The sequence below is a fragment of the Rhinoraja longicauda genome, chromosome 44, assembly GCF_053455715.1.
Source record: "Rhinoraja longicauda isolate Sanriku21f chromosome 44, sRhiLon1.1, whole genome shotgun sequence".
Classification (NCBI taxonomy): domain Eukaryota; kingdom Metazoa; phylum Chordata; class Chondrichthyes; order Rajiformes; family Arhynchobatidae; genus Rhinoraja; species Rhinoraja longicauda.
Genome location: NC_135996.1, coordinates 6,598,668 through 6,619,747, shown reverse-complemented (window position 1 = coordinate 6,619,747; position 21,080 = coordinate 6,598,668). Strand labels below are relative to the sequence as shown.

Here is a 21,080-nt window from a genome sequence, read left to right as displayed (position 1 = left end):
GGGGGGAGGGAGGGGGGGCGGGAGTGGGAGCGGGAGGGAGGGAGAGGAGGGAGAGAGGGGAGGGAGAGGGAGGGAGAGAGAGAAGGGACGGAGGGAGAGGGAGGTAGAGAGAGGGAGGGAGGGAGAGAGAAGAGAGGAGAGGGAGGGGGAGGGAGAGAGAGAAGGGAGGGAAGGAGAGGGAGGTAGAGAGAGGGAGGGAGAGAGAGGAGAGGGAGGGGGAGGGAGAGAGAGAAGGGAGGGAAGGAGAGGGAGGTAGAGATAGGGAGGGAGGGAGGGAGAGGGAGGGGGCAGACAGAGTAGAAGAGAGATAGGGAGAGGTGGAGAGAGAGAGGGAGGGAAGGCAAGATAGAGAGGGGGAGAGAAAGAGAAGTGGGAGAGGGAGGGAGAGAGAAAGAGAGAGAGAGAGAGAGAGAGAGAGAGAGAGAGAGAGAGAGAGAGAGAGATGGAGATGGAGATGGAGAGAGATGGAGAGAGATGGAGAGAGAGAGATGGAGAGAGGGAGGCAGAGATAGAGAGAGGGAGAGGGAGATATAGATAGCGTGAGAGGGGAAGGAGGGAGCTGGAGACCAGTGCCGTCCCCGCCAGATATGGCACTGGTGCTTTGCTGTTGCTTGTGTCTGGCTGATGGCTGGCTCTGGGAGCCAGTCTTTGAATGGGGCCCTCCCTTGTGTCAATGGGCCCCTCCCTTGTGTCAATGGGGCCCTCCCTTGTGTCAATGGGGCCCTCCCTGGTCAATGGGGCCCTCCCTTGTCAATGGCGCCCCCTAAAGAGGCCAATTTAAACCTACAAACCTGTGCGTCTTTGGAGTGTGCGAGGAAACCGGAGCACCCGGAGAAACCCCAGGCAAGTAGTTTCACCATCTCCCTGTTGCAGTTGCACTGAGTTTGAGCGAGTAGCTGGTGTTTATACACAGTTGCGTGGCTCGAACCTTTTTTTTCCCACTCCCCCTCCCCCGTCTCTCCCCCTCCCCGTTTTCCCCCTCTTCCCCCTCTCCCTCCCTCCACTGTAGGCCCGAGCGCCGCCTGGCGGAGGTTGCATAGCAACCCGCCTCCGGGCCCGGGCGGCCGCCATTGGTGGAGCGGGAGCACGTGGCCGCTGGCTGGGTGAGGTCACGTGGGGCGCGGGGCGGTGACGTCACCTTGTCCCGTATTTGGGAGCGGGGAAGTTGGCAACCCCTAACTACAAGCGAAACTGCCGGGCCAAAGTTGCCTTGGGCAGGCGGCAATGACAGATAGTCTGATAATTAGAACTGATCCTTGAACACGGTAACACTGCCACCTGGTGGTCGAGCCCCCTGGCCCATTGTCTCCCATTGCAGTAGGCATCTCCCCCACCCCACCCTAGTCACTAATTGCCCCAATTTGGAGATTCTCCCCCCCTCAGGAAGGTCACGGTGGCGCATCAGTAGAGTTGCTGCCTTGCAGCGCCAGAGACCCGGGTTCGATCCCGACTGCGGGTGCTGTCTGTACAGAGTTTGTAAGTTCTCCCCGTGACCCGCGTGGGTTTTCTCCGGGTGCTCCAGTTTCCTCCCACACTCCCAAAGGTTTGTCGGTTAATTGGCTTGGTAGAAGTATAAATTGTCCCTAGTGTGTGCAGGATAGTGTTCGTGTGCGGGGATCGCTGGTCGGCGCGGACCCGGTGGGCCGAAGTGCCCGTTTCCGTGCCAAATCTCTAAACTATACTGAAGGTACTGAGTGATTGTACGTGAACACTACAAATGAAAATGAAACGTAGCATTGGAGCAACTCAATAAGATGGTGTTTGGGGTTGAGGATGAAGAACTGAGGGGTGATCTCAAAGAGGTGTGTAAAATGATGAGAGGAATAGAGTCTTTTACCCAGAGTAGGAGAATCAAGAACCAGATGGCATAAGTTTAAGATGAGAGGGGAAAGATTTAATAGGAACTGCTTTTTTACCTGGTTTTCAGTCTGAAGAAGGGTCCCGACCTGAAACGTCACTCATCATTTTTCTCCACAGATGCTGCCTGACCCGCTGAGTTACCCCAGCACTCTGTGAAACGTCACCTATCCATGTTCTCCACAGATGCTGCCTGACCCGCTGAGTTACTCCAGCACTCTGTGAAACGTCACCTATCCATGTTCTCCACAGATGCTGCCTGACCCGCTGAGTTATTCCAGCACTCTGTGAAACGTCACCCATCCATGTTCTCCACAGATGCTGCCTGACCCGCTGAGTCCAGTGACCACCCTCCTTGGATAGAGTGGATGTGTAGAGGATGTTTCCACTAGTGGGAGAGTCTAGGACCAGAGGGCACAGCCTCTGAATTAAAGGCCGTTCCTTTAGGAAGGAGATGAGGAGGAATTTCTTCAGTCACAGGGTGGTGAATCTGTGGGATTCTTTGTGGAGGCCAAGTCAGTGGATATTTCTACGGCTGAGATAAGATAGATTCTTGATTAGTGCGGGCGTCAGGAGTTATGGGGTGAAGGCAGAAGGATGGTATGAGGAGAAGGAGGTAGATTGAATGGCGGGGTAGGCTTGATGGGCCGAATGGCCTTGTTCTGCTGGCTGCCCTCGCCGGGCACTGAGCGGAATGAGATGGTGTTCTCCTCGCTCACCCCGTCTCTCTGTCTGTCGCCCCGCGTGCAGATGTCTTCATGACGCAGTTCTCGGCACTGCAAACGTCGCGGTCGGTGCGGACCCGGCGGCTGGCGGCGGCGGAAGAGAACATCGAGGTGGCGCGCACCGCCCGGCTGGCACAGATCTTCAAGGACATCTCCGACACCATCATGTCCTACAAAGGTAGGCGGCCGCCAGCGTGGTCCACCCGCCACCAGGGGGCAGAGGGAATCATCGGCGCTAGGAACAGAGTTAGGCCCTTCACCGCCCTTTCAGCCCTACCTTGAGGTTAGGGTTGCCAACTGTCCCATATTAGCCGGGACATCCCGTATTTTGGGCTAAATCGGCGCTGTAGGTCCCAACTGTTTAGGTCCCAACACTCTAGGTTTCCGACATTTTAGCTCCGGACAGTGTAGGCCCGGAGGCCTGGGCGCCACCTAATGGAGGTTGCCTAGCAACCCGCCTCCCGGCCCGGGCGGCCACCATTGGTGGAGTGGGAGCACGTGGCCGCTGGCTGGGTGAGGTCACATGGGGCGCGGGGCGGTAACGTCACCTTGTCCCTTTTTTGAATCTGAAATGTTAACTTCACAGTTTAGTTTAGAGATACAGCGCAGAAACAGGCCCTTCGGCCCACCGAGTCCGTGCCGACCAGCGATCCCCGAACCTTAACACATTCCCACACACACACACACACTGGGGACAACTTTTTACGTTTACACCAAGCCGATTAACCTACAAACCTGTACGTCTTTGGAGTGTGGGAAGAAACAGAAGATCCCGGGGGGGAGGGAAAACCCACGCAGGTCACGGGGAGAACGTACAAATTCCATACAGACAGCAGCCGTGGTCGGGATGGAACCAGGGTCTCTGGCGCTGTAAGTGCTGTAAGGCAGCAACTCTACCGCTGCGCCACCGTGCCATCCTTGTTGTCTCTGCCCTTTCACCCCTTTCTGCCTTCATTTCAGATTTCCTTTATGTATACTTTACTGACTTAATACTGCAACAGGTCAAATCATTTAGGTCAAATTATTTTATTTAATTTGATGGTTTCTTAAATCAAACTATTTTTAGGAAGGAGAGCCTTAGGATTTACTCCTGTCAATATTTTGGATTGCTAAAAGTACTCTGACCATTAAGGTAGTCCATAAGTTCATAGGTTCTAGGAGCAGAATTAGGCCATTCGGCCCATCAAGTCTACTCCGCCATTCAAACATGGCTGATCTATCTCTCCCTCCTAACCCCATTTTCCTGCCTTCTCCCCATAACCCCTGACACCCGTACTAATCAAGAATCTATCTCTGCCTTAGAAATACCCTTCTGTGGCAGTGAATTCCACAGACTAAAGAAATTCCTCCTCATCTTAAGATCAAGACATTCAGATGTTCATTCAAAGGAATTCCTTATCTCCTTGATTCTTGATCAGTGCGGGTGTCAGGGGTTACCGGGGGTTAGGAGGGATAGGTAGATCAGCCATGATTGAAAGGCGTAGACGACTTGATGGGCCGAATGGCCTAATTCTTCTCCTAGATAGTACGCACTTCATCTTCAGAGTACCTTTAACACAGAAAACAATCCAAAATATTGACAGGATCGAACCTAAGTCTCTCCTTTCTAAATAAAACTAGTATTTTGATTTAAGAAACCATTAAATTAAATAATTTGACCAAAATGATTTGATTTCTATTAGACCTGTTGCAGTTTTAAGTCAGTAAAGTAATCATAAAGGAAATCTGAAATGAAAGCAGAAATGGGTCTGGAGAGACAAGTCGACACGGTGGCGCAGCGGTAGAGTTGCTGCCTTACAGCGCTTACAGACCCGGGTACCATCCCGACTACGGGTGCTGTCTGTACAGAGTTGAATGAATGAATGAATGTTTATTGGCCAAGTATGTGCATATACAAGGAATGTGACTTGTATATACACTGGAATTTAGAAGGATGAGAGGGGATCTTATCGAAACATATAAGATTATTAAGGGGTTGGACACGTTAGAGGCAGGAAACATGTTCCCAATGTTGGGGGAGTCCAGAACCAGGGGCCACACAGTTTAAGAATAAGGGGTTGGCCATTTGGAACGGAGACGAGGAAAAACTTTTTCAGTCAGAGAGTTGTGAATGTGTGGAATTCTCTGCCTCAGAAGGCAGTGGAGACCAATTATCTGAATGCATTCAAGAGAGAGCTAGATAGAGCTCTTAAGGATAGCGGAGTCACGGGTTATGGGGAGAAGGCAGGAACGGGGTACTGATTGAGAATTATCAGCCATGATCACATTGAATGGCGGTGCTGGCTCGAAGGGCAGAATGGCCTCCTCCTGCACCTATTGTCTATTGTCTATTGAGAATGATCAGCCATGATCACATTGAATGGTGGTGCTGGCTCGAAGGGCCGAATGGCCTACTCCTGCACCTATTGTCTATTGTCTATATGCACATACTTGTGCATTTGTACGTTCTCCCCGTGACCTGCGTGGGTTTTCTCCGGGTGCTTCGGTTTCCTCCCACACTCCAAAGACGTGCAAGTTTGTTAGTTAATTGGCTTTGGTATAAACGTTCAAATTGTTCCCAGTGTGTGTGGGATAGCGTTAGTGTGCGGGGATCGCTGGTCGGCACGGACCCGGTGGGCCGAAGGGCCTGATTCCCTGCTGTATCTCTAAACTAAACTAAACTAAACAAAACAGTGAAGTTAACAGTTCAGATTCAAGCCCCTTCATTAGAACCGAGAACTCATCATTTTTTTAAATCCTTTCAAAAAATAATTGATCTTGAAACTTTCTCTGCAGATTCATCGGAGCAATCACTGGCCGCACCCTTACTCAGCCTGCCATCGAGGAAGAAGTAAGTACAAGTGTGTTCTGGTGCGGTACCCAGCGGGTCAGCAGGGACTGAGGGGCAGAAAGGTCATGGAGGAGCCTTAGCGTCCTGTCAGGCTGTGGCTCATTTATGTTGTGTGGGAATGAAACTGCAGACGCTGGTTTAAATCGAAGGTAGACACAAAATGCTGGAGTAACTCAGCGGGTCAGGCAGCATCTCGGGAGAGAAGGAATGGGGTCGAGACCCTTATTCAGACTGAATTTATGTTCATTTATGTTGTCAGCATGTCAGCCTGCCTTAAGGATGGGTTTAAGAGAGAGTTGAGGCCAATCCACTGGATGGATTTAAAAGAGAGTTAGATAGAGCTCTATGGGGCAAGCGGAATCAAAGGGTATGGGGAGAAGGCAGGCACGGGTTACTGATTGTGGACGATCAGCCATGATCACAATGAATGGCGGTGCTGGCTCGAAGGGCCGAATGGCCTCCGCCTGCACCTATTTCTATGTTTCTTATAGATTCATACAGCCACACAGCACGGAAACAGGCCATTCGGCCCAACTTGCCCATGCCGACCCATCCCCCCTGCCCACGTTTGGCCCATATCCCTCTGTAATGGCAGTTTCTATAAGCATAAATGGCTCCTACACCCTCTAAACCTTTCCTATCCATGTATATACCTGTCCAATTGTCTTTTAAATGTTGTTATAGTCCCTGCCTCAACTACCTCCTCTGGCAGCTCGTTCCATACACCCTGGAGAAGTTACCCCTGAAGAAGTTCCCCTGATGATCGTATACACCTCTGTAAGATTTCCTCTCATCCTCCTGCTTTACACGGAATAAAATCCTAGCCTGCTTCACGCAATATTTCAGACCGAGGGAGTTTGCACGTTCTCCCTGAAGGCAGAGATTGAAAGATTCAATCGGGTGTCAGGGGTTACGGGGAGAAGGCAGGAGAATGGCTTGGGAACAGCTCCATCCAAGACTGCAAGGAATTGCAGAGAATTGTGGACGCAGCCCAGACCATCACACACACACACAAACCAACCTCCCTTCCATCGACTCCATCTACACCTCACGCTGCCTCGGCAAGGCCAGCAGCCCAGACCATCACACACACACACAAACCAACCCCCCTTCCATCGACTCCATCCACACCTCACGCTGCCTCGGCAAGGCCAGCAGCCCAGACCATCACACACACACAAACCAACCTCCCTTCCATCGACTCCATCTACACCTCACGCTGCCTCGGCAAGGCCAGCAGCATCATCAAGGACCAGTCTCACTCCCGGTCACTCCATCTTCTCCCCTCTCCCATCGGGCAAGAGGTACAGAAGTGTGAAAACGCACACCTCCAGATTCACGATTGAATGGCGGAGTAGACTTGATGGGCCGAATGGCCTAATTCTACTGCTATCACGTATAACTGAACACTTTTCCCTTATCATGTATCCATACACTGCGATTGGCTTGATTGTAATCATGTATAGTCTTTCCTCTTACTGGTTATCACGCAACAATAGCTTTTCACTGTACCTCAGTACGCGTGACAATAGGGTTGCCAACTGACCCGTATTAGCCGGGAGAACCCGTATTATGGGCTAAATTGGTTTGTCCCGTACGGGACCGCCCTTGCCCTGTATTAGGCCCGGGGGGCGCTGTAGGCCCGGACGCTGTAGGCCTGGACACTGTAGGCCCAGACACTGTAGGCCCTGACACTGTATGCCCTGACACTGTAGGCCTGGACAGTGTAGGCCCGGACAGTGTAGGCCCGGACAGTGTAGGCCCAGACACTGTAGGCCCAGACACTGTATGCCCTGACACTGTAGGCCCGGACAGTGTAGGCCCAGACACTGTAGGCCCTTACACTATATGCCCTGACACTGTAGGCCCGGACTGTGTAGGCCCGGACACTGTAGATCCCGACGCTGTAGGTCCCGACAGTTTAGATCCCGACACTAGGTTTCTGACATTTTAGCTCCGGACTGTCTAGCTCTAGAGGCCCGGGCAGCCGCCATTGCTGAATCTGCCTCCCGGCCCGGGCGGCCGCCATTGTTGGAGCGGGAGCACGTGGCCGCTGGCTGGGTGAGGACATGTGGGGCGCGGGGCGGTGACGTCACCTTGTCCCGTATTTGGGAGTGAGATAGTTGGCAACCCCTACGTTGACGATAAACTGAGCTGTAAACTGAAACGGTCTCGTCTCCTGCAGGAAATCGGACTACTACGAGAAGATCACCGACCCCATTGACCTGGTGAGCATCGAGAAGCAGATCCTGACCGGCCACTACAAGACGGTGGAAGCCTTCGACGCCGACATGCTCAAAGTCTTCAGGAATGCAGAGGTGAGTGAAGCCCAGGGCCTTCTCCACTGGTCAGTTTAGAGGTACAGCGCGGAAACAGGCCCTTCGGCCCACCGGGTCCACGCCGACCAGCGATCCTCACACACCAACACTATCCTACACACACCAGGGACAATTTTTACATTTTATACCAAGCCAATTAACCTACAAACCCGCACGTCTTTGGAGCGGGGGAGGAAACGGAAGATCTCGGAGAAAACCCACGCAGGTCACGGGGAGAACGTGCAAACTCCGTACAGACAGCACCCGTAGTCGGGATTGAACCCGGGTCTCTGGCGCTGTGAGGCAGCAACCCTATCGCCGCCCTCAGTGGAAGTTGCTGCCTTACAGCGCCAGAGACCCGGGTTTGATCCCGACTAGGGGTACTGTCTGTACGGAGTTTGAACGATGATCTCCCCGTGATCGAGACCTCCGGTTTCCTCCCACGCTCAAAGGACGTGCAGGTTTGTAGGTTAATTGGTTTGGTGTATGTGTAAAATTGTCCCTAGTGTGTGTGTGTAGGGTAGTGCTAGAGTGCGAGGATCGCTGGTCGGCTGATCTCGGGGGGAAACCCACGCAGGTCAACATACAAACTCCATACAGACAGCACCCGTAGTCGGGATGGAACCCGCGCTGCATTCGCTGTAAGGCAGCAACTCTACCGCCGCGCCACCGTGACCGCACTAGATCTAATCCAGAATCTGTCTTGGTTCTTGGTCCTCCAAAATATTCCAAATGGAATTTAAACTGGAGGTGGCGGAGTACGGACTTAAGCAAGAAGGGCTTCTTGGAGAAGAGCTGCCTTAAATGTAGTTGCGTCTGGTTGAGGAACTACTGTATGGTGAAGAAGGGTCTCGACCCGAAACGTCGCCCATTCCTTCTCTCCTGAGATACTGCCCGACCTGCTGAGTTACTCCAGCATTTTGTGAATAAATACCTTCGATTTGTACCAGCATCTGCAGTTATTTTCTTATACTACAGTAGGGTGAAGACTATTCCATGCTTTAATTGTGCGAGGGAAGAATTAATTGCTACACACATCTGTCTTTTAGAGATGCAGCGCGGAAGCAGGCCCTTCGGCCCACCGGGTCCGCGCCGCCCAGCGATCCCCGCACACTAACACTATCCAACACCCACTAGGGTCAATTTTTACATTTGCCCAGCCAATTAACCTACATACCTGTACGTCTTTGGAGTGTGGGAGGAAACCGAAGATCTCGGAGAAAACCCACGTACAACGTACAAACTCCGTACAGACGGCGCCCGTGGTCAGGATCGAACCTGAGTCTCCGGCGCTGCATTCGCTGTAAGGCAGCAACTCTACCGCTGCGCCACCGTGCCGTCTTGATAGCTGGTATCTCAAACTGAATCGAATGCCCTCGTCTACTCCTGATAGGTTAGGGTTTGGTGTAGATGTGGTAATCTATGTCGAGCTGACCATTTAACATTTTGTAAAAACAGGTTAAACGATGGGGCTTTACGTCTGTCTTGTAGAGTGCTCCACCCCAATGGATTTAGAAGTTCGGTAACACAAAATGCTGGAGTAACTCAGCAGGTCAGGCAGCATCTCAGGAGAGAAGGAATGGGTGACGTTTCGGGTCGCGACCCTTCTTCAGACTGATGTCAGGGGGTCGGGACAAAGGAAGGATACAGGTGGAGACAGGAAGATAGAGGGAGATCTGGGAAGGGGGAGGGGAAGAGAGGGACAGAGGAACTATCCAAAGTTGGAGAAGTCAATGCTTTCAGTTTTAGAGATGCCGCACAGAAACTGGCCCTTCGGCCCACTGTATAGGTGCTGACCACAGTCACTGCCCCAGTGCGAGACAACAGTGCAGAAACTGGCCCTTCGGCCCACTGTATAGGTGCTGACCACAGTCACTGCCCCAGTGCGAGACACCGTGCAGAAACAGGCCCTTCGGCCCACTGTATAGGTGCTGACCACAGTCACTGCCCCAGTGCGAGACAACAGCGCAGAAACAGGCCCTTCGGCCCACTGTATAGGTGCTGACCACAGTCACTGCCCCAGTGCGAGACAACAGTGCAGAAACAGGCCCTTCGGCCCACTGTATAGGTGCTGACCACAGTCACTGCCCCAGTGCGAGACAACAGCGCGGAAACAGGCCCTTCGGCCCACCGTGTCCGTGATCACCAATGATCACCGATACAGAGTGTGACAGTCTGAAGAAGGGTCTCGACCCGAAACGTCACCCATTCCTTCTCTCCTGAGATGCTGCCTGACCCGCTGAGTTACTCCAGCATTTTGTGAATAAATACCTGCGATTTGTACCAGCATCTGCGGTTATTTTCCTACATAGAAGTTCGGTAGCACTCGATTCTCTCTCGTCGGTATTTGTAACCAAACGAGCTGCCTGTCTTTGGACACGTTCGATGGAAGAAATGTTTTTATTTGTGTTTGTCCCCATGCTGCAACTGCGTAGTCCAAATGTGGTCTAACAAGGGTGAAGTACAACTTCTCCTTGATAGAAGTCTCTCAATATACAGTATTGGTAAGACCGCATTTGGAATACTGTGTGCAGTTTTGGTGTCCATATTTAAGAAAGGATGTACTTGCTCTGGAGGCAGTGCAGAGAAGGTTGAATTCCAGGGATGAGGGGGTTGACATATGAGGAAAGGTTAAGTAGGTTGGGACTTTTCTCATTGGAGTTCAGAAGAATGAGAGGCGATCTTATTGAAACGTATAAGATCGTGAGGGGCCTTGATCGGGTGAATGCGCTAAAGATGTTTCCGATGATCGGGGAGACCAGAACTAGGGGGCATAGTCTTAGAATAAGAGGGGGCTCTTTTAAAACTGAGATGAGGAGAAACTTCTTCACTCAGAGGGTGGTTAGTCTGTGGAATTCGCTGCCTCAGGGAGCTGTGGAAGCAGGAACGTTAAATAAATTTAAAACAGAAATAGATTGTTTTTTAATAGACAAGGGAATTAGGGGTTATGGGGAGCGGGCAGGGAAGTGGACATGAGCTATTGTTAGTATTGTAAGACCTGAGTAATCTCCTGGACAAGTTTCGATCGCCTAGCTTGGGGTCGGAGAGGAATTTCCAGGATTTTTTTCCCAAATTGGCCTGGGTTTTTATCCGGTTTTTAGTCTCTCCCAGGAGATCACACGGTTCTTTTTGGGTGGGAAGAAGGGCGATAGTGGGAGGGGGGTTGGGGTAGGATCAGCCATGATCGTATTGAATGGCGGAGCGAGCTCGAGGGGCCGGTTGGCCTACTCCTGCTCCTATTGTCTTGTGTTCTCTCTCTCTCTCTCTCTCTCGCTCTCCCTGCCTGAGCAATGTCCGCTGTTTTGTGTGTGCGCTGCAGAAGTACTCTGGCAGGAAGTCGCCGGTGGGCAGGGACGTGTGCCGGCTGAGGAAGGTGTACTACCACGCCCGGCACGAGGCCTCGGCGCAGATCGACGAGATCATCGGCGAGACGGCCAGCGAGGCGGACAGCAGCGAGACCTCCGTCGGAGAGAAGGAAAACGGCAGCGAGAAGGACGACGACGTCATCCGCTGCATCTGTGGCTTGTACAAGGACGAGGGGCTGATGATCCAGTGTGAGAAATGCATGGTGAGTGTGCCCCTCACACCCAGAGGTGCCGCGTGAGATATGCATGGTGAGTGTGCCCCTCACACCCAGAGACGCAGAGTGAGAAATGTGGTGAGTGTTCCCCTCACACCCAGAGACACAGCGCGAGATATGCATGGTGAGTGTGCCCCTCACACCCAGAGACGCAGAGTGAGAAATGCATGGTGAGTGTGCCCCTCACACCCAGAGACGCCGCGTGAGATATGCATGGTGAGTGTGCCCCTCATACCCAGAGACACCAATGAAGGCCGCCTGGGCCGGGAGATGCCTCCGTTAGGCGGCGCCCGGGCCTACACTGTCCAGACCTACACTGTCCGGGGCCTACACTGTCCGGGGCCTACACTGTCCGGGCCTACACTGTCCGGGCCTACACTGTCCAGACCTACACTGTCCGGGCCTACACTGTCCAGGCCTATGGTGTCCGGGCTTACGCTGTCCGAGCCTACACTGTCCAGACCTACACTGTCCGGGCCTACACTGTCCGGGGCCTACACTGTCCGGGGCCTACACTGTCCGGGGCCTACACTGTCCAGACCTACACTGTCCGGGCCTACACTGTCCAGACCTACACTTTCCGGGCCTACACTGTCCGGGGCCTACACTGTCCGGGCCTATGGTGTCCGGGCTTACGCTGTCCGAGCCTACACTGTCCAGACCTACACTGTCCGGGCCTACACTGTCCGAGCCTACACTGTCCAGACCTACACTGTCCGGGCCTACAGTGTCCGGGCCTACACTGTCCGAGCCTACACTGTCCATACCTACACTGTCCGGGCCTACAGTGTCCAGGCCTACACTGTCCATACCTACACCTCACCTAGCCAGCGGCCACATGCTCCCGCTCCACCAATGAAGGCCGCCTGGGCCGGGAGATGCCTCCCTTAGGCGGCGCCCGGGCCTACACTGTCCAGACCTACACTGTCCGGGGCCTACACTGTCCGGGCCTACACTGTCCGGGACCTACACTGTCCGGGCCTACACTGTCCGAGCCTACACTGTCCAGACCTACACTGTCCGGGCCTACACTGTCCGAGCCTACACTGTCCGGGCCTACACTGTCCGGGCCTACAGTGTCCGGGCCTACACTGTCCGAGCCTACACTGTCCATACCAACACTGTCCGGGCCTACAGTGTCCAGGCCTACACTGTCCGGGCCTACACTGTCCGGGCCTACACTGTCCGGGCCTACAGTGTCCAGACCTACACTGTCCGAGCCTACACTGTCCATACCTACACTGTCCGGGCCTACAGTGTCCAGGCCTACACTGTCCGGGCCTACACTGTCCGGGCCTACAGTGTCCAGACCTACACTGTCCGGGCCTACAGTGTCCATACCTACACTGTCCATACCTACACTGTCCGGGCCTACAGTGTCCAGGCCTACACTGTCCATACCTACACTGTCCGGGCCTACACTGTCCAGGCCTACACTGTCCAGGCCTACACTATCCGGGCCTACACTGTCCGGGCCTACACTGTCCAGGCCTACACCGTCCGGGCCTACACTGTCCGGGCCTACACCGTCCGGGCCTACACCTTCCGGGCCTACACCGTCCGGGCCTACACCATCCGGGCCTACACCGTCCGGGCCTACACCGTTCGGGCCTACACTGTCCGGGCCTACACTAGCCCAAGATACGGGATGTCCCGGCTAATACGGGACAGTTGCCGACCCTATCTGGAAGTGTGCGTTTCCTTCTGCAGTTGCTGTGCACTCATCCTTTGCCACCTTCTCTCTCTCTCTCTCTCTCTCTCTCTCTCCCCCTGCAGGTGTGGCAGCACTGCGACTGTATGCGCATGACGGCAGACGTGGAGCACTACCTGTGCGAGCAGTGTGACCCTCGGTCTGTGGAACGGGTAAGCTGACCCCTCTCAGAGCAAAGTTTAAAGTGAAGAGGAAGAGATTTAAGAGGAATCTGAGGGGTATCTTTGTCACACAAAGGGTGGTGGGTGTATGGAACGAGCTGCTTTTCGTCTGCTCCACTGCGAAATCTCCTCAAGGTGTGTCTTAGTTTAGTTTAGCTTAAAGATACAGAGCAGAAGCAGGCTCTTGGGCCCACCGAGTCCGCATCGACCAGCGATCCCCGCACACTAACACTGTCCGACACACACTAGAGACAGTTTTACACACACACCAAGCCATTTAACCTACAAACCTGTGCATCTTTGGAGTGCGGGAGGAAACCGAAGATCTCGGAGAAAACCCACGCGGGTCACGGGGAGAACATACAAACTCCGTTACAGACGGCACCCGTGGTCGAGATGGAACCCGGGTCTCCGGCGCTGCATTCGCTGTAAGGCAGCAACTCTACCACCGTGCGCCCATCTTTGAAGAAGTTCTCCTCCTCTCTCTTACGAGAGTTCTGAAGTAGGGTCTCGACCCGAAATGTCAGCCATTCCTTCTATCCAGCGATGCTGCCTGCCCTGCTGACCAGCATTTTGTGTCAAGCTGCCAGAGGAGGTAGTTGAGGCTGGGACTATCCCGACATTTAAGAAACACTTAGAAACAGTGTCCATGGCTAGGACAGGTTTGGAGGGATATGGACCAAACGCGGGCAGGTGGGACTAGTGTAGCTGGGACATGTTGGCCGGTGTGGGCAGGTGGGACTAGTGTAGATGGGGCATGTTGGCTGGTGTGGGCAGGTGGAACTAGTGTAGCTGGGACATGTTGGCCGGTGTGGGCAAGTTGGGCCGAAGGGCCTGTTTCCACACTGCACCACTTTCCGTAACGCCACAGAACCCTGTACAGTACAGGAACAGGCCCTTTGGCCCATAACATCCCTGCCGAACACGAACACAAGTTAACAAAAGGTAGACACAAAATGCTGGAGTAACTCAGCGGGTCGGGCAGCATCTCGGGAGAGAAGGAATGGGTGACGTTTCGGGTCAAGACCCTTCTTCAGACTGATGTCAGGGGAGGGGGGGGGGACAAAGATAGAATGTAGTCGGAGACAGGAAGACCGGTGGGAGAACTGGGAAGGGGGAGGGGATAGAGAGGGAAAGCAGGGGCTATCTGAAGTTAGAGAAGTCAATGTTCATACCGCTGGGGTGTGAGCTGCCCAAGCGAAATATGAGGTGCTGTTCCTCCAATTTGCGCTGGGCCTCACTCTGACAATGGAGGAGGCCCAGGACAGAAAGGTCAGTGTGGGAGTGGGAGGGGGAGTTGGAGTGCAGAGCCACCGGGAGATCAGGCAGGTTAAGACGGACTGAGCGGAGGTGTTCAGCGAAACGATCGCCGAGCCTGCGCTTGGTAAGTTAACTAACCTCCTCTGTCTGCACGTCATCCGTTTCCCTCCATCCCCCCCCCCCCTCACATCCATGTCCATCTAAAAGCCTCTTAAACATCAAAAGAGCTGCAGTTTTCACAGCTCTGGCTACATTTCAGGGGATATTGCGGCAGGCTTTTGCTGGTTATTGGAGACTTTTGGTATTTTTAATGATTGAAATGAAAGCACTGGGGCGATGCGTGGACTTTGGTGCCTGCTTCAAAGGGCTACTGAATCTATACACTAAAACGCTCGTTTGTTTGTTTGTTTGTTCCTGAACTACAGCCAAAACTTTTTCAGTCAGAGAGTTGTGAATCTGTGGAATTCTCTGCCTCAGAAGGCAGTGGAGGCCAATTCTCTGAATGCATTCAAGAGAGAGCTGGATCGAGCTCTTAAGGATAGCGGAGTCAGGGGGTACGGGGAGAAGGCAGGAACGGGGTACTGATTGAGAATGATCAGCCATGATCACATTGAATGGCGGTGCGTACAGGCTCGAAGGGCCGAATGGCCTCCTCCTTCACCAGTTGTCTATTAATGATAGCGGAGTCAGGGGGTATGGGGAGAAGGCAGGTATGGGATACTGAGTTGGATGATCAGCCATGATCACATTGAATGGCGGTGTTGGCTCGAAGGGCCGAATGGCCTCCTCCTGTACCTATTGTCTAAAACGGTACACGATAGCGCGACCATTTTAGGCCCACCTTACTCACCGTCGTCCCTTTGGTGCTAATGGGAGAAGTTTCATTGAAATCGGTGTTATATTTTTAAAGTTATTCACATTTTAAAGTTTAAATCTATCTCCTGGGGGGGGGGGGGGGGAGGAAGGAGGGGAGTGGGGAGGGGGGGGGGAAGGGGGGAGGAGAGGGTGCTGCACCAATGCAGGAGAGGTTTAGGCCCAACGGGTCTGCTTGGTCTAGTCACAGGTAGTAGTGACAATTACAGGATTTAGATTTTAGAGATACAGCGTGGAAACAGGCCCTTCGGCCCACCGGGTCCGTGCCAACCAGCGATCACCCTGTACACTAGCACTATCGTGCTCAAAAGGGACAATTTAAAATGTCTACTGAACCCCGCTAACTTACAAACCTGAGCTAGACACAAAGTGCTGGAGTAACTCAGCGGGTCAGGCAGCATCTCTGGAGAGAAGGAACGGGTGGCGTTTCGGGACGAGACCCTTCTTCAGACTGAGAGTCAGGGGAGAGGGAAACGAGAGATTTAGACGCTGATGTAGAGAGATGTAGAACAAACGAATGAAAGATGTGCAAAAAAGTAACGAAGATAAAGGAGGCAGGCCATTGTTAGCTGTGGTCTAGATGAAAACTTGTTACACCCCCTCGAAAGCCTTCCTATCCACACTCTTCAGCAGGCAATAGGTTCTAAGGGCGTCACGGTGGCGCAGCGGTAAAGTTGCTGCCTTACAGCGAATGCAGCGCCGGAGACCCGGGTTCCATCCCGACCACGGGTGCTGTCTGTACGGAGTTTGCACGTTCTCCCCGTGACCCGCGTGGGTTTTCTCCGAGATCTTCCTCCCACTCTCCAAAGACGTGCAGGTTTGTAGGTATTTATTTCACAAAATGCTGGAGTAACTCAGCAGGTCAGGCAGCATCTCAGGAGAGAAGGAATGGGTGACGTTTCGGGTCGAGACCCTTCTGCAGAAGACGTCTGAAGAAGGGTCTCGACCCGAAACGTCACCCATTCCTTCTCTCCTGAGATGCTGCCTGACCCGCTGAGTTACTCCAGCGTTTTGTGAAATAAATACCTTTGATTTGTACCAGCATCTGCAGTTATTTTCTTACACCACAGGTATGTAGGTAAATTGGCTCGGTAAATGTAAAAATTGTCCCTAGTGTGCGTGGGATAGTGTTAGTGTGCGGGGATCGCTGGTCGGCGCGGACACGGTGGGCCGAAAGGGCCTGTTTCCGCGCTGTCTCTAAAGAACAGTTTAAAGCAAAATTAATGAAATTGCAAAATCTTGCAGGGGGTGGAGATGATGTGTGAAAATCAACGGGTGGTTGCTGTTGTTTATTAGTTATAAACAAAATAATTCCTGCCCTAATTATGAGCTTGGAGTGTAGCAATAGGTTGGAGACTTTTTTTGCATTTCTTTCATTATCTTTCCTCTTTCCAAATGACTACGTGTTTAACGTAATTACATGCAATTAAAATTTCTATAAATGCAGCTTTCTTTTTCAAAACACAAAAACATTTCGACATACTCAGCCCAGTGTCAAATGTCAACAGTTTTACAAATTACCTTCATAGATGCAGAATTACCGAGGTACAGTGAAAAGCTTTTGTTGCGTGCTCACCAGTCAGCGGAAAGACAACACATGACATAGACATAGAAAATAGGCGCAGGAGGAGGCCATTTGGCCCTTCGAGCCTGTACGCACCGCCATTCATTGTGATCGTGGCTGATCATCCACAATCAGTAACCCGTGCCTGCCTTCTCCCCATATCCCTTGATTCCACCAGCCCCTAGAGCTCTATCTAACTCTCTCTTAAATCCATCCAGTGGATTGGCCTCCACTGCCCTCTGTGGCAGAGAATTCCACAAATTCACAACAAATTCTCTGGGTGGAAAGGTTTTTCCTCACCTCAGTTTTAAATGGCCTCCCCTTTATTCTTATGAGGAAAAACTTTCTAAGTCAGAGAGTTGTGAATCTGTGGAATTCTCTGCCTCAGAAGGCAGTGGAGGCCAATTCTCTGAATGTATTCAAGAGAGAGCACTTAAGGATAGCGGAGTCAGGGGTATGGGGAGAAGGCAGGAACGGGGTACTGATTGAGAATGATCAGCCATGATCACATTGAATGGCGGTGCGTACAGGCTCGAAGGGCCGAATGGCCTCCTCCTGCACCTATTGTCTATTGACTGTGTGGCCCCTGGTTCTGGACTCCCCCAACATTGGGAACATTTTTCCAGCATCTAGCCTGTCCAGACCTTTTCTAATTTTATACGTTTCTGTAAGATCCCCTTATGATAACATGATTACATGTGAGCATTTCATAGCGTGTAGATACATGATAAGGGGATAACGTTGAGTGCAAGGTGAAGCCAGTAAAGTCCGATCAAGGATAGACCGAGGGTTATCAAAGAGTGGTAGCTCAGCGCTGCCCCCTGGTTGTGGGAGGGTGAGGGAGGTACAGAGGCTGTGCTTCAGAATGTACAGCGGCCAGCAATCAAGCAAAGCAGCTGCCAAGAGGAAGGAATGTTGCCATTCATAGCGAGGGGATTTGAGTATAGGAGCAGGGAGGTTCTGCTGCAGTTGTACAGGGCATTGGTGAGACCACACCTGGAGTATTGCGTACAGTTTTGGTCTCCTAATCTGAGGAAAGACGTTCTTGCCATAGAGGGAGTACAGAGAAGGTTCACCAGATTGATTCCTGGGATGGCAGGACTTTCATGTGAAGAAAGACTGGATAGACTCGGCTTGTACTCGCTGGAATTTAGAAGTTTGAGGGGGGATCTTATAGAAACGTACAAAATTCTTAAGGGGTTGGACAGGCTAGATGCAGGAAGATTGTTCCCGATGTTGGGGAAGTCCAGAACAAGGGGTCACAGTTTAAGGATAAGGGGGAAGTCTTTTAGGACCGAGATGAGAACGTTTTTTTTCACACAGAGAGTGGTGAATCTGTGGAATTCTCTGCCACAGAAGGTAGTTGAGGCCAGTTCATTGGCTATATTTAAGAGGGAGTTAGATGTGGCCCTTGTGGCTAAAGGGATCAGGGGGTATGGAGAGAAGGCAGGTACGGGATACTGAGTTGGATGATCAGCCATGATCATATTGAATGGCGGTGCGTACAGGCTCGAAGGACCGAATGGCCTCCTCCTGCACCTATTTTCTATGTTTCTATGAAAGGGAAGGCAGGAGTCTCCATGAATAGCTCGTGGCTACGAATACAAAATCATGAGAGGAATAGATCAGGTAGATGCACAGAGCCTTTTACCCAGAGTAGGGGAATCAACAACCAGAAGACATGGGTTCAAGGTGAAGGGGAAAAGATTCAATAGGAGTCCGAGGGGTAACTTTTTCACACAGAGGGTGGTGGGTGTATGGAACGAGCTGCCGGAGGAGGTTGTTGAGGCTGTGACTATCCCACCGTTTAAGGAACAGTTGGACAGGTACATGGATAGGACAGGTTTGGAGGGATATGGACCAAGCGCGGGCAGGTGGGACTAGTGTAGATGGGGCATGTTGGTCGATGTGGGCAGGTGGGACTAGTGTAAATGGGGCATGTTGGCCGGTGTGGGCAAAGGTGGGACTAGTGTAGACGGGGCATGTTGGCCGGTGTGGGCAGGTGGGACTAGTGAAGATGGGACATGTTGGCCGGTGTGGGCAGGTGGGACTAGTTTAGATGGGGCATGTTGGCCGGTGTGGGCAAAGGTGGGACTAGTGTAGATGGGACATGTTGGTCGGTGTGGGCAAAGATGGGACTAGTGTAGATGGGGCATGTTGGTCGGTGTGGGCAAAGGTGGGACTAGTGTAGATGGGGCATGTTGGTCGGTGTGGGCAGGTGGGACTAGTGTAGATGGGGCATGATGGTCGGTGTGGGCAGGTGGGACTAGTGTAGATGGGGCATGTTGGCCGGTGTGGGCAGGTGGGACTAGTGTAGATGGGGCATGTTGGCCGGTGTGGGCAGGTGGGACTAGTGTAGATGGGACATGTTGGCCGGTGTGGGCAGGTGGGACTAGTGTAGATGGGGCATGTTGGTCGGTGTGGGCAGGTGGGACTAGTGTAGATGGGGCATGTTGGTCGGTGTGGGCAGGTGGGACTAGTGTAGATGGGGCATGTTGGTCGGTGTGGGCAAAGGTGGGACTAGTGTAGATGGGGCATGTTGGCCGGTGTGGGCGAGTTGGGCCGGAGGGCCTGTTTCCACACTGTATCACTCTACAACTCTGTGACTCTAATAAAGGTGACAAAGACAGGGAGTTGAAGGTTTCTCCTTTGCAGACAATACCAATCTTCCAACCTACCTTGATGCGGCCCTTCTGCTTTTTTATCTGCACTTTCTTGGAGTCATGCAGTGGGGGTTACTCCAGCATTTTGTGTCGATCTTGCTGCAAGTTATGGACCACCATCTGTGCTGTCTACAATACTACCCAGCTCAGTGTGATCTGCAAACTCACTCGCTGTGCTGTGCGTCTGATGATTGTATGCATGTTCCTGTTTGCTGCAGGAAGTGCCGATGATCCCACAACCTCACTACGCCCAGCCTGGCTGTGTTTACTACATCTGTCTACTGCGCGATGGCCTCCTGCTTCGACATGGTAGGTGGGGTGGGGTTAGGGGGTGGGGGGGGGGTGAGAGCGTCCTCTCCTAATGGATGAACGGGGTTTGCGTAGGACTCCTACCCCAGTGTTACACACACACCCGTCCCCACCGGTACTGTACCCCAGTGTCACACACACACCCGTCCCCACCGGTACTGTACCCCAGTGTTACACACACACCCGTCCCCACCGGTACTGTACCCCAGTGTCACACACACACCCGTCCCCACCCATACTGTACTCCAGTGTTACACACACACCCGTCCCCACCGGTACTGTACCCCAGTGTCACACACACACCCGTCCCCACCGGTACAGTACCCCAGTGTTACATACACACACACAGACCCGTCCCCACCAGTACCGGACTGTGGATGTTTAGTTCAGAGGTACAGCGTGGAAACAGGCCCTTCAGCCAACCAATGCTAGATACAAAGTGCTGGGGTAACTCAGCGGGTCAGGCAGCATCTCTGGAGAGAAGGAATGGGTGACGTTTCGGGTCGAGGCCCTTCAGACTGTCTCGACCCGAGACCTTCTCTCCAGAGATGCTGCCTGTCCCGCTGAGTTACCCCAGCACTTTGTGTCTAAACCAGCATCTGTTTGTGCAGGAAGGAACTGAGGATAGACACAAAATGCTGGAGTAACTCAGCGGGACGGGCAGCATCTCTGGAGAGACGGAGTGGGTGTGATTTTGGCTCGTTGGTGCCGGAGTTCTGGGGCTTGCTTTACCCGCGGCCGTGCCAGCCTTGCGGTGAGGGTGTGTGTTGTGTTGCAGGCGACTGTGTCTACCTGATGAGGGACAACCGACGAGGGCCCGAGGGGCAGCCCGTGCGCCAGTCCTACCGCCTGCTCTCCCACATCAACCGCGACAAGCTCGACATCTTCCGCATCGAGAAGCTCTGGAAAAATGACAAGTAAGGCAACGAGCCGTCCCCACCGGTACTGTACCCCAGTGTCACACACACACCCGTCCCCACCCATACTGTACCCCAGTGTCACACACACACCCGTCCCCACCCATACTGTACCCCAGTGTCACACACACACCCGTCCCCACCGGTACTGTACCCCAGTGTCACACACACACCCGTCCCCACCCATACTGTACCCCAGTGTCACACACACACCCGTCCCCACCCATACTGTACCCCAGTGTCACACACACACCCGTCCCCACCCATACTGTACCCCAGTGTCACACACACACCCGTCCCCACCCATACTGT

The 21,080-nt window shown here is 53.0% G+C and overlaps 1 protein-coding gene across 3 annotated transcripts in view; it reads left to right on the top strand.

Annotated features, from left to right (window-relative positions):
* The window catches only part of ash1l (ash1 (absent, small, or homeotic)-like (Drosophila)), a 227,793-nt gene that overhangs the window by 190,413 nt on the left and 16,300 nt on the right, over window positions 1-21,080 (top strand). For all 3 annotated transcript variants that reach the window (XM_078432000.1, XM_078431999.1, XM_078431998.1), the window contains 7 exons: window positions 2,608-2,760; window positions 5,358-5,412; window positions 7,598-7,730; window positions 11,050-11,298; window positions 13,087-13,173; window positions 19,761-19,851; window positions 20,630-20,768. In XM_078432000.1, coding sequence (XP_078288126.1) covers window positions 2,608-2,760; window positions 5,358-5,412; window positions 7,598-7,730; window positions 11,050-11,298; window positions 13,087-13,173; window positions 19,761-19,851; window positions 20,630-20,768 — 907 coding nt within the window. The remainder of the gene's footprint in view (window positions 1-2,607; window positions 2,761-5,357; window positions 5,413-7,597; window positions 7,731-11,049; window positions 11,299-13,086; window positions 13,174-19,760; window positions 19,852-20,629; window positions 20,769-21,080) is intronic.